Source organism: Carcharhinus amblyrhynchos, chromosome 17 (assembly GCF_965287045.1).
Source record: "Carcharhinus amblyrhynchos chromosome 17, sCarAmb.v2.hapA, whole genome shotgun sequence".
Taxonomy (NCBI): Eukaryota; Metazoa; Chordata; class Chondrichthyes; order Carcharhiniformes; family Carcharhinidae; genus Carcharhinus; species Carcharhinus amblyrhynchos.
Genome location: NC_137340.1, coordinates 52,804,557 through 52,817,451, shown reverse-complemented (window position 1 = coordinate 52,817,451; position 12,895 = coordinate 52,804,557). Strand labels below are relative to the sequence as shown.

General features: G+C 44.3%; 1 protein-coding gene across 3 annotated transcripts in view; it reads left to right on the top strand.

Annotated features, from left to right (window-relative positions):
- Positions 1-12,895, top strand: part of st3gal7 (ST3 beta-galactoside alpha-2,3-sialyltransferase 7) — a 32,245-nt gene that overhangs the window by 952 nt on the left and 18,398 nt on the right. For 2 of the 3 annotated variants that reach the window (XM_080205333.1, XM_080205334.1), the window contains exons 2-3: positions 3,348-3,537; positions 4,646-4,989. In XM_080205333.1, coding sequence (XP_080061459.1) covers positions 3,348-3,537; positions 4,646-4,989 — 534 coding nt within the window. The remainder of the gene's footprint in view (positions 1-3,347; positions 3,538-4,645; positions 4,990-12,895) is intronic. The other variant, XM_080205335.1, reaches the window with a different exon arrangement.

The window sequence follows — 12,895 nt, the reverse complement described above, 5'->3', positions numbered from 1 at the left end:
TTTGTGATTCACTAGAACACTTAGATCTGTACTTCACTCAGCTGCAGTCTCTCCATTTAGATAATAATCTGCCTTTTGATTCCTCCTCCCAAAGTGCATGACCTCACACTTCCCCACATTAAACTCCATTTTCCAGGTCATCTTCATATATTAAACTCCAATGAGTACAGACCTGGAGTTTTCAGATGCTCTTCATACATCAAGCTTTTCATTCCTGGGATCATTCTTGTGAATCTCCTCTGGATCCTCTCCAAGGACTATACATCCTTCCTTCAATATGGGGCCCAAAATTGCTCGCAATATTCTAAATGTGGTCTCACCAGAGCCTTCTAAAGCCTCAGTAGTACATCCTTGCTTTTGTATTCTCGTCCTCGCGAAATGAATGCTAACATTGCATTTGCTTTCCTAACTATCAACTCAACCTGCAGGTTAACCTTAAGAGAATCCTGAACGAAGACTCTCAAGTCCCTTTATGCTTCTGATATCTGAATTCTCTCCCCATTTACAAAATAGTCATTTATGTATTTTGTGAAAAGTTGTGGTCCTAACACTGACCCCTACGGAACTCTGCTAGTCACCACCTGCCATCCTAAAAAGGACCCCTTTATCCCCATTCTCTGCCTTCTACCAGTCAGCCAATCTTCTATCCATGCTAGTACCTTGCCTCTAACACCATGAGCTCTTATCTTACTCAGCAGCCTCCTGTGCGGCACCTTGTCAAAGGCCTTCCAGAAATCCAAATAAATAACGTCCACTGGCTCTCCTTTATCTAACCTGCTTGTTATCTCCTCAGAGAATTCTAACAGATTTGACAGGCATGACTTCCCCTTGACAAAACCATGCTGACTTCACCCTATTTTACCACACGCTTCCAAATATTCCAAAATCTAATCCTTAATAATGGAATCTAAAATCTTACCCACAACCGAGGTCAAGCTAACCGGACTGTAATTTCCCATCTTTTGCCTCCTTTTCTCTTTAAACAGGGGTTATACATTAATGATTTTCCAGTCCTCTGGGACCTCCTTGACTCCAGTAATTTTTGAAAGATCACCACTTACGCTTCAACTATCTCCTTCACAACTCTGGGGTGCAGTCCATCTGGTTCAGGTGATTTATCCACCTTCACTCCTTTCAGCTTCCCTAGCACCTTCTCCTTAGTAATGGCCACCATCATCACCTCTGCCCCCTGATTCTGTCAAACTATTGATATGTTACTGGTGTCTTTCACTGTGTAGACTGATGTAAAGTACCTAATCAGTTCCTCCGCCATTTCTTTGTTTCTCATTACTACTTCTCCAGCATCATTCTCCAGTGATCCAATGTCCACTCTTACCTCTGTCTTACACTTTATATATCTAAACTCTTGCAATCTTCTTTAATATCACTGGCTAGCTTACCCTCAAATTTCATCTTCTTCCCCCCAATGCTATTTTGTTGTCCTCTGTTGGTCTTTAAAGGCTTCCCAATCCCTTGGCTTCCCATTAAACTTCACCACATTGTATGCTCTTTCATTTGCTTTTATCCTGTCCCTGACTTCCCTCGCTAGCCATGGTTGCCTCATCCTCCCTCATAGTATGCTTCTTTTTCCTTGGGATGAAATTTTACTGTGTCTCCCGAATTACTCCCAGAAACTCCTGTCATTGCTGTTCCATCATCTTTCCTGCTTGGCAAGTTTCACCAGCACCTCCCTCATGCCTCTGTAGTTGCCTTGACTCAACTGTAATACCGTTACATCTGATTCCAGCTTCTTCCTCTCAAACTGCAGGGTGAATTCTATCATATTATGCTCACTGCTTGCTAAGGGTCCCTTTACCTTAAGTTCCCTAATCAAGTCTGCCTCATTACACATCACCAAATCCAGAATTTCTTGTTCCCTAATGGGCTCCACCACAAGTTGCTCCAAAAGACATCTTGTGGATATTCCACAAATTTATTTTCTTGGGATTCACTACCAACCTGATTTTCCCAGTACACCTGTATATTGAGGTCCTCCATGATCACTCTAACATTGCCTTTCTCACATACCTTTTCTATCGCCTGGTGTATCTTCTGCCCCATATCCTGCCTACTGCTCGGAAGCCTGTACATAACTCCCATTCTGGTCTTTTTACCTTTGCAGTTCCTCAACTCTATCCACATACGTTCTACATCTTAAGTTTAAATTTATCTATTAATGTTACAAGTAGACTTACATTAACACTGCAATGAAGTTACTGTAAAAATCCCCTAGTTGCCACATTCCTGCACCAGGACTCCTTCATCCTGAGGATGAATTTAGTATGGTTAATGCATCTAACCAGGACGTCTTTCGGACTGTGGGGGAAACTGGAGCACCCGGAGGAAACTCGGGCAGATACGAGGAGAATGTGCAAACCACACAGACACTGACCCAAACCGAGAATTGAACCCCAGTGCTAACCTCTGTGCCTGCCCACCTCTGAACCTACATTTCTTTAATTTTATTTCTTACTTACAAGGCAAACCTGCCTCCCCGCCCACCTGCCTGCCTTTTCGATAGGAAAAAATCTCCTTGGAGATTTAGCTCCCAGCCCTGCTCCCCTTGCAACCATGTGTCTGTGATGCCCACAACATCGTACCCGCCAAGTTCAATCTGTGCTACAAGCTCATTTACCTTATTCCGTACATTGCACGCATTCACAACAAACACAACACCCTCAGTCCTGTTCTCATGGTCGCCCCCTTATCTGCTGTGCCTGAAGTTAGATTCCTAACCCCTTCCCAACTCTCTGTCCTAGTATTTGTTTGAGAGACTTTAATAACCTCTCCTGAGCTTTCCTTCCCTTTGACTTTTTAAATAATTTTCCATGTAGTTGAAGCCACCTCCCTACACGTTAACCTGCGGCTTTGCTTCCCATTAACCATTATACTTCTTGTAGTTTTATCCTTCCTGCTAATAATTAATTTGGCTACTTCACTGTGTGGGTACCACTCTTTCCAAGATATTAAAACAAAAATATTGTGGTTGCCGTGGACACCCAAAAGAGTTTTGAAAAGTGCCACAGTCGCTTCATCAGCAAAGCTGCAGCCTCAGAAATCAAAAGGACACAAGGATTTGAAACTGGCTCACTGACAGGAAACTGAGAGTGGTAAAACAGAGAGTTCCTCAGGCTGGGGAAAGTATACAGTGAGGTGTACAGTGATAGGGAATAAGACCCCTTGTTTTTCCTGAAATATATTCATTACCTAGACTGGGGTGTTCGGGGCATAATTCCAAACCTTTTAATTGTTTGTTATATGATGTTGCAGATCCCATGTTACAGGATGAAAAAGTTCTAGAAATCCATTTTGAGTAGATTTGACTCTAACTTTGCCTTTCGCTGCAGGTATTCAGTCTCACTGAACCTCTCCATCATCTCTGCCTCATGCTATAACCGTTCTCTCCACCCCAGGCAGAGGTCTCTGTTCACATCGCTGATCCTCCTGTCAATATGCTACCTGGTGTTGCTCTATCCGTCATACCACAAGCAGCAGGATATCTGGGGATATTACAGCATGTCACAGGATTGCATTGCGGTGAGCTGCATACTCAGAATGGTCTGGTGAGGGGAAGAGAGAGAGGGAAATGATATGGGTGAGGGGAAGAGAGAGAGAGAGAGAGTGAGAGCAGGAAGGATGTGGGTGAGAGAGAGAGGTATTGATGTGGGTGGGTGAGGGTTGGTGGGGACGGGGTGGGGAGTGAGGCGAGACTGTGTGAAGAGGAGGGCATGACAAGGGTGAACAATGTTTATGGTATATGTTGAAGGGGAGGGTAAAGAGAGTGAGGGTGCTGGTGAGGGTGGCAAAGATGAGGCAGATACAAGAGAACATTGGAGGATATGTACACTGAGATGTTGGGTATATCAGCCGGCCTGCCCTGTAACCTCCCATCACTATCAAGGGGCATGGAAAAGTCTGGCTCTAACTTCACAGAGGACACCGTGCACAGCTTCCTCTCTCCACCATCTCTCCCCTGTCCCTATCATCCTGTAGACACAAGGACGCTGCAACTATTGTCATCTTTGTGAGGGTGGATGACCAAATCCTCCATCCTCCCTGTGAAGATGCAGTCAGATTCCCCATCAAATCCTTCCAGAAACTCCCCAGAATAATCTCAGACACTTCCCAATGGCAGGATGCCCACACGAGTGCCCTCTGACAGCTGGCGTGGCACGAGGACCATGCTGGAACTGGGTAGAATTCCAATTACTTCATTAATCTGCACATTATGGCATCTTTCTCCAGCCACTAATTATCCTGGTTGATCCCCAGGAAATCTCAGAATTTCAGACTGATATCATCCTCCTGCCCTCCTGCCCTCCTCCCTCCTGGCTTCCTGCCCACACTGGCTCGCTTTCATTCATTTATTGCTATGTGATTTCTTTGTTGCACTCGGCGGAACATTCTGGATTGAGCAGGCGTACACTTGCACAGCTTAGAAGAAACATTGATCTAAACCCATCTCTCTGTGAAATATGGGAAAGGATAGAAAAGTGAATTTGAGGTAGGGGTTCAGCCATGATTTTATAAATAACAGGATAGGTTCAAGGGGCCGAATGGCTTACCCCAAATCCAATTTTTGATTTTGGGAACATTGGAAAAGCAATGTTGTGACTTCACCAAAATGTCTTCTATCTTTCTTTAGCGACTCCACAATCAAAGTAAGACGATCATTTCCCAGCCTTGCAAAGCAAACTCCAGCCAGTCCAAGTTCTCCGTGCTGTATCCTGGGAAACAGCTCCACAGAATCCCTGTGTTTGTGCAGAAAGGGAAGGTCCCACATCCGGGCACCGCGCTTTACAAACCGCCACTGGGGTTCCAAGGTTGTGAGGAGCAACTTCAGGGAATCATGGAGATGTTGCCACAAGCAGGGCTTCCAAAGGAGGTGGCATTGCCCAGGTGCAGCAAGTGTATTGTGGTGGGAAACGCAGGCGTTCTGCGAGGCAGCAAGCTTGGGACCTTCATTGACCAACATGACATCATTATCAGGTGACCAAAATTTCTGTCTGTTAACAAACGGACAGTCCAAATGTGCAATTAAAGCCCAAACCTCTAAATATCATTTACCACAATTATCTTTGCATTAAGCTCTATTACAAAGAAACATCGAAAGTAGAAACAGAAACAGGCCACTCAGGGAAGGATGCACTGTCAGAGGGTCAGTGCTGAGGGAGTGATGCACTGTCAGAGGGTCAGTGCTGAGGGAGTGCCGCACTGTCAGAGGGTCAGTGCTGAGGGAGTGCCACACTGTCAGGGGATCAGTGCTGAGGGAGTGACGCACTGTCAGAGGGTCAGTACTGAGGGAGCGCCGCACTGTCAGAGGATCAGTACTGAGGGAGTGCCACACTGTCAGAGGGTCAGTGCTGAGGGAGTGCCGCACTATCAGAGGGTCAGTACTGAGGGAGTGCCGCACTGTCAGAGGGTCAGTACTGAGGGAGTGCTGCACTGTCAGAGGCTCAGTACTGAGGGACTGCCGCACTGTCAGAGGGTCAGTGCTGAGGGAGTGCCACACTGTCAGAGGATCAGTACTGAGGGAGTGCCGCACTGTCAGAGGGTCAGTGCTGAGGGAGTGCCGCACTGTCAGAGGGTCAGTGCTGAGGGAGTGCCGCACTGTCAGAGGGTCAGTGCAAGGGAGTGCCGCACTGTCAGAGGGTCAGTGCTGAGGGAGTGACGCACTGTCAGAGGGTCAGTGCTGAGGGAGTGCCACACTGTCAGAGGATCAGTACTGAGGGAGTGCCGCACTGTCAGAGGGTCAGTGCTGAGGGAGTGCCGCACTGTCAGAGGGTCAGTGCTGAGGGAGTGCCGCACTGTCAGAGGGTCAGTGCAAGGGAGTGCCGCACTGTCAGAGGGTCAGTACTGAGGGACTGCCGCACTGTCAGAGGGTCAGTGCTGAGGTAGTGCCGCACTGTCAGAGGATCAGTACTGAGGGAGTGCTGCACTATCAGAGGGTCAGTACTGAGGGAGTGCCGCACTATCAGAGGGTCAGTACTGAGGGAGTGCCGCACTGTCAGAGGGTCAGTGCTGAGGGAGTGCCGCACTGTCAGAGGATCAGTACTGAGGGAGTGCTGCACTATCAGTGGGTCAGTACTGAGGGAGTGCCGCACTGTCAGAGGATCAGTACTGAGGGAGTGCTGCACTATCAGAGGGTCAGTACTGAGGGACTGCCGCACTGTCAGAGGATCAGTACTGAGGGACTGCCACACTGTCAGAGGGTCAGTGCTGAGGGAGTGCTGCACTGTCAGAGGATCAGTACTGAGGGACTGCCGCACTGTCAGAGGATCAGTACTGAGGGAGTGCTGCACTATCAGAGGGTCAGTACTGAGGGAGTGCCGCACTGTCAGAGGATCAGTACTGAGGGACTGCCGCACTGTCAGAGGATCAGTACTGAGGGACTGCCACACTGTCAGAGGGTCAGCGCTGAGGGAGTGCCGCACTGTCAGAGGATCAGTACTGAGGGACTGCCGCACTGTCAGAGGATCAGTACTGAGGGACTGCCACACTGTCAGAGGGTCAGCGCTGAGGGAGTGCCGCACTGTCAGAGGGTCAGCGCTGAGGGAGTGCCGCACTGTCAGAGGGTCAGTGCTGAGGGAGTGCCGCACTGTCAGAGGGTCAGTACTGAGGGAGTGACGCACTGTCAGAGGGTCAGTGCTGAGGGAGTGACGCACTGTCAGAAGGTCAGTGCTGAGGGAGTGCCGCACTGTCAGAGGGTCAGTACTGAGGGAGTGACGCACTGTCAGAGGGTCAGTATTGAGGGAGTGCCGCACTGTCAGAGGGTCAGTATTGAGGGAGTGCTGCACTGTCAGAGGATCAGTACTGAGGGAGTGCCGCACTGTCAGAGGGCCAGTATTGAGGGAGTGCCACACTGTCAGAGGGTCAGTGCTGAGGGAGTGCCGCACTGTCAGAGGGTCGGTACTGAGGGAGTGCCGCACTGTCAGAGGGTCAGTACTGAGGGAGTGCTGCACTGTCAGAGGGTCAGTGCTGAGAGAGTGCCGCACTGTCAGAGGGTCAGTACTGAGGGAGTGCCGCACTGCCAGAGGGCTGGGAGGCACTAATTGGATCAGGAGGGAGAGTTGGTCCATCCCTTGGGAGTGGGAGTGGCAGTGATTGGGGCCAGAGTCACTGCTGTCCCTCCCCACTCCATGGTCCGTGCAGTACATTTTAATAACTGACCTTGTTGTATTCCTATCAGAGCTGTTTCTAATGAGTGTGTGATTTCTATTTGTGATATTGGAGGTTTAGGAAGCTGTAACAAGCCTCTGGGTAATTGAATTTCTGAGGCAATGCACCATCTTCTACCCTAAGAGTTTCAGAACTCTAAACCTCATTCCTTCTTTTCAATTTCCCACCCTTGTCAGTTACTACAGTTCAGTTTAGCTGCTAACATGGGCTGCACTACTCATAGAATCATAGAATTCCCACAGTACAGAAGGAGGCCATTCGACCCATCAAGTCTGTACCGACCACAATCCCTCCCAGGCCCTATCCCCATAACCTCACACATTTACCCTAGTTAGTCCTCTGACACTATGGGGCAATTTAGCACAGCCAATCAACCTAACCTGCACATCTTTGCAATGTGGGAGGAAACCGGAGCACCCGGAGAAAACCCATGCAGACACAGGGAGAATGTGCAAACTCTACACCCGAGGCCAGAATTGAACCCGGGTCCCTGGCATTGTGAGGTGGCAGTGCTAGTCACTGTGCCACCGTCCCACCCCGTGCTCTGACTATCCTTACAGTGATTAGTCTAAATTTGTCTTTGGGGCTTGTTTCATTACTGCTGTTGATAGAAGTTTCTCTCAGACAAAAATTACTCTCTCTCTGAGAGGCTAACTTATCTTATGGCAGAAATACCTTTCTCTGTTTTATTTCTAATTTCCGACTCATTTATTCAGTTGTGAATAAAACAATTGATGTGAAACATTAATCGGGTTATTGAAATTTTTTATGTTGCTTCAGACTTTAATTTGGACATTAGAAATTTAATTTACTGAACATATAATTGTTTCACTTTCAGAAATTTGTTTTATTAACAAACTGATTATGAAAGTTTGTATATTGTTTCTGTTATAGAAAGGATATTATTAAACTAGAAAAGAGTGCAGAATAAAATTACCAGGATGCTACCGGCACTTGATGGATTGAGTTATAAGGAGAGACTGAATAGGCTGGGACTTTTTTAACTGGAGCGCAGAAGGCTGAGGGGTGATCTTATAGAGGTCTGTAAAATAATGAGGGGTATAGATAGGGTAGATAGTCCACATCTTTTCTCAAAGGAAGGGGAGTCTAAACCTAGAGCGCAATAGGGTTAAGGTGAGGGGGAGAGATACAAAAGGGTCCAGAGGGTGGTGAGTGTCTGGAGTGAGCTGCCAGAAGTAGTAGTAGAGGTGGTACAATTTTGTCTTTTAAAAAACATTTAGACGGTACAAGAGTAAGATTGGTATGGAGAGATATGGGCCAAATGCAGGTAATTGGGACTCGCTTAATGGTAAAAACTGGGCGGCATGGACAAGTTGGGCTGAAGGACCTGTTTCCATGCCGTAAACCTCCATGACTCTATACATAAAAGGTTTTCAGGTTGCTTTAAGAACTGGTCATGTAATTTGATGGTGATGTCGTTAGGGTATTTACAGAGCTGCTGTTTTATTTTCAGTTTGTACTCTGAGCAGAGAACATCTCTTCCAAAAAATCTGTTGCTGTTACTTTAAATCTGTGTGCAAATCACGTTTGTTAAAACACACAATCACTAACACAGACAGGAGATTATTGAAAGAAAACTGGCGACAAGTCAGGATTTAATTTCATCAGGAGAGAACATTGAGAAAAGTCCTAGGAAGAAAAATAATCACTGTGGGTCCTCACACTTAGAACGTTAGGCTGTGGAGAATTAATAAAGATTAAAATGCTAACACAGAAAGACTGGTAAGATAAATACTCTCTGTGTGGTTTCAAAAGAGGATTTTTTTCCAATTTGAGAAGGGTGAAATTCCAGGCAGTATTGGCATGTTTAAAAAGAAGGGATGTTTTACTGTATGGACGGGGTCATTTGAAAAAAAATCAAGTCAACAATCTCTAGGATAAAAAGGGAATTTGATTTTGATTTGATTTATTATTGTCACATGTATTAGTATACAGTGGAAAGTATTGTTTCTTGCGTGCTATATAGACAAAGCATACCGTTCATAGAGAAGAAAAGGAGAGTGCAGAATGTATTGTTACAGTCATAGCTAGGGTGTAGAGAAAGATCAATTTAGTGCGAGGTAGGTTCATTCAAAAGTCTGATGGCAGCAGGGAAGAAGCTGTTCTTGAGTCGGTTGGTACATGACCTCAAACTTTTGTGTCTTTTTCCTGACGGACGAAAATGGAAAAGAGAATGTCCGGTGTGCGTGGGGTCCCTAATTATGTTGATTGCGTTGCTGAATTAGCGGGGAAGTGTAGACAGAATCAAAGGATGGGAGGCTGGTTTGCGTGATGGACTGGGCTACATTCACGACCTTTTGTAGTTCCTTACGGTCTTGGGGAGTACTGTAAAGATAGTAAAAAAAAATCCACTGAGCATTCTTGAGTTGCTAGTGGCTGTAAAATTCTGGGTCAATTAGGATCCATGGGGCCTTTCAATGAAGAAAATTAATCACGGAGTTCCTGTGCAGAGCAGTTTCAGTACTTTATACAAGCAAATTAAATTGCAAATGAGTTGCTTTACCAGCTTTTCTCAGCACAATAGGGAGTAAAACCTACAATTTGCTCCAGAACGTGGTTCATCCAACAAAGATCCTTGAAGAGCATTATTCTCCAAAGCCATTGATCACTGTGTAATAGTTCAGGTTCCACCAAATGAATCAAGTGGAAGGTGAAAGCATTGCACAGTTTGTGGCAATCTTAAAAACACTCGCGCAGCATTGAGTTTCCTGAATCCTTAGGAGACTCTGTTTGAGATCATTTAGTTTGTGGTCTCCAAAATAAGGATTGCTTACTGAGCATGCTTTGACTTTAAAGACAGCAGTAGAAATCACAGCACCAATGGCTGTTAAAGCAGCTTCACAATTTGGTGCAGGAATGAAGATCCACAAGTTGGTAAATGCTCATAAGAAGCCAAAACGGCAACAAGCATCTCACAGATGTGCTAAAATGGGCTATTCAGCAAGTGAATACTGGAGCAAGGATAGCCAATTCAAGAGTTTGGGAGATCATGCTTAGAGAAGGTAAAGCTTAACTGGAGTGCTGTCAACAGATTGGTTGATCAAAATAGATTGCAGCTTCTGAATAAATACAAAAGTATATTTGAAGAGACACTTAACTCATTGAAGGCAGTTTAAGTGAAACTCAAGATAGAGCCAAATAGTCAACCAAAATGTCTCAAAGCAAAAGCAGTGCCATATGCAATTCATCCCAAAGTTGAAGAGGAATTTATGTGACTTGTTAGCACTGGTGTGTTAGAGCCGGTTATGAGTGACTGGGTTACACCTATCGTACCCATCACGAAACCAGATGGTTCAGTTTGTGGTGATTTTAAAACAACCATAAATCTGTTGTTGTGAGCTTATCAATATCCGCTTCCATTAATTGACGATTTGTTTGCTGGGTTATCAGGTGATCTTTCACAAGCATATTTACAAATGAATGTAGCCACTGAAACACAACCATTGTTTACCATCATTATTCATAAAGGTCTTTTTCATTATGAAGATTGCTGTTTGGAATAAAATCAGCACCAACCCTAAAGATTGATGGATCAGATCTTTGTGGTCTCTTTTGTGTACAATATTACCTAATTATGGGGTCAAGTGAGCATTTGAATAATTTAGAAGCAACATTGGAATGTCTTCAAGCACATGGTCTGCATATTAAGAAAGATAAGTGACTTTCTCCAGACATTAGCCCAGTATTAGGATAATGTTATTGATAATAAAGGCCTCCATAAAGCACCTAAAAAGATGGACACTATTTTAGAATATTAAGTTTAAGTTTAAAGTTTGTTTATTTATTAGTGTCACAAGTAGGCTTATATTAACACTGCAATGAAGTTACTGTGAAAATCCCTTGGTTCCTTCTAAGACTAGTAAATAATTGTGGCAAATTTGTTCCTGACTTAGCTACATTATTAAAGCCATTACACAATTTATTATTGTGTGTGAAACAGTCTCAGGACTGGACAACAGAATGAAAGTATACAAGAATGTCAAAGATGCTTTGCAGAACTTGAAGTATTAGTTCATTTCAAACTGAAGCTATTATTATGGCTTGCTTCACCTTCATAGCATCGTAAACCCATAAAATCTTGAATCCCTATAATGCAGAAGGAGACCATTTAGTCTATTGAGTTTGCACCAACAATCCCACCCAGGCCCTATCTCCGTAACGCTATGTATTTATCTGCTAATCCCCCTGACACTAAGGGACAATTTAGCATGGCCAAACCACCTAACTCACATATTTTTGGAGCTCTTATGGAGTAAGGGCAGTAATTTCATTTATTATGCCTTTAGGAGAAGTATGACCAATAGTTCTTGTTTTGTGTACTCTGACTAGTGCTAAATCCAACTATGCTTAGCTAGAAAAAGAAGCTTTAGTATAATTTTTGGCGTATGAATGTTTCATCATTATTTATATGGTCATCATTTCACATTATTGCTTGATCATTGACCCTTAACTACTATTTATTGGCTGTATAAAGGCATACTATCATTAGCTGCTGGTCTATTGCAAAGATCTTATTTGTACGTTCTTACGATATACAGTATTGTCAATCAGAGTGCTGTGCTAATGCTGATGCATTATCATGCTCACCTTCACCTATTGAACAGATGCCACCAACTAGCTTTGCAAATATTTTTTATTTCTTACTAGTAGATCATTTGCCTGTGCCAGCTTCTCAAGCACAGACATACCAGAAATGATCCCTTGGGGGAAGGTGATGGGTATGGTATAAAAAGGAATGATAGTTGGAATGCATCGTCTACACCCCGATTTGAAACCATGTGTGTCAAGAAAGCTTGAGTTGACCACCCAAGGTGTTTATTGTGGGGAATCTAAGTGAACATTTTTCTTAGTCTGCAAGTAAGAGCTCTTGAACAACCACATGAAAGACATCCTGGTATATTCCAGGTGAAGGACTCAGTGGGTAATTATTTTTGGTGGCTGGGTCTGGATGCTCAGATTGAAGCAAAAGTGAGACAGTGTCAACCCTGTGCATGAATAAGAAACACAGCACTGTTGTCTCCTTTGCATGGTTGGGAATGACCTAAAATGCCATGACAATGATTATCTATAGATTTTGCAGGTCTATTTGAAGATTGTGGTCTTAGACATAATTGATGCGCACTCAAAGCGGCCAGAAGTTATCATGAGATCTACTACATTGAAAAACGTGATGAAATTTTTGTAAGATTTGGTAAACTGGAACAGATTATTAACAATAATGGTTCACAGCTTACTGCAGAAGAGTTTGAGGATTATCTCAAAGTAAATGATATTCACTATATGCAATTCACACTTTATCTCCATCAACCAATGAATTGTCTGAAGGATTTGTACAATCCTTGAAACATTCATTTAGAGCTTCAAAAGAGCAAGTTTTAGTATCATGTTGTGTGAAAAGCTTTTTGGCATCCTGTACAAATGCTAGTCATGTGACTACCCAAAGTTCACCTACATTCCTCCTCTTAACAAGAAAGTTGAGAACCATGTTTGATTTGTTATTACCTCCAGAAACTTCAGAATTAGTGGGGCATCAACAACGATCACAAGTTGCCAGACACATTCATTTCAACAAGGAGGTTGAGTGTTAGTGTGTAATTATGCCAAGGATGAGAAATGGATACCTGCCATAGTTTTACCAAAAACAGGTCCAATTTCTTACATGGTTCAAGCCAAAGATGAACTAGTTTGGCGATAC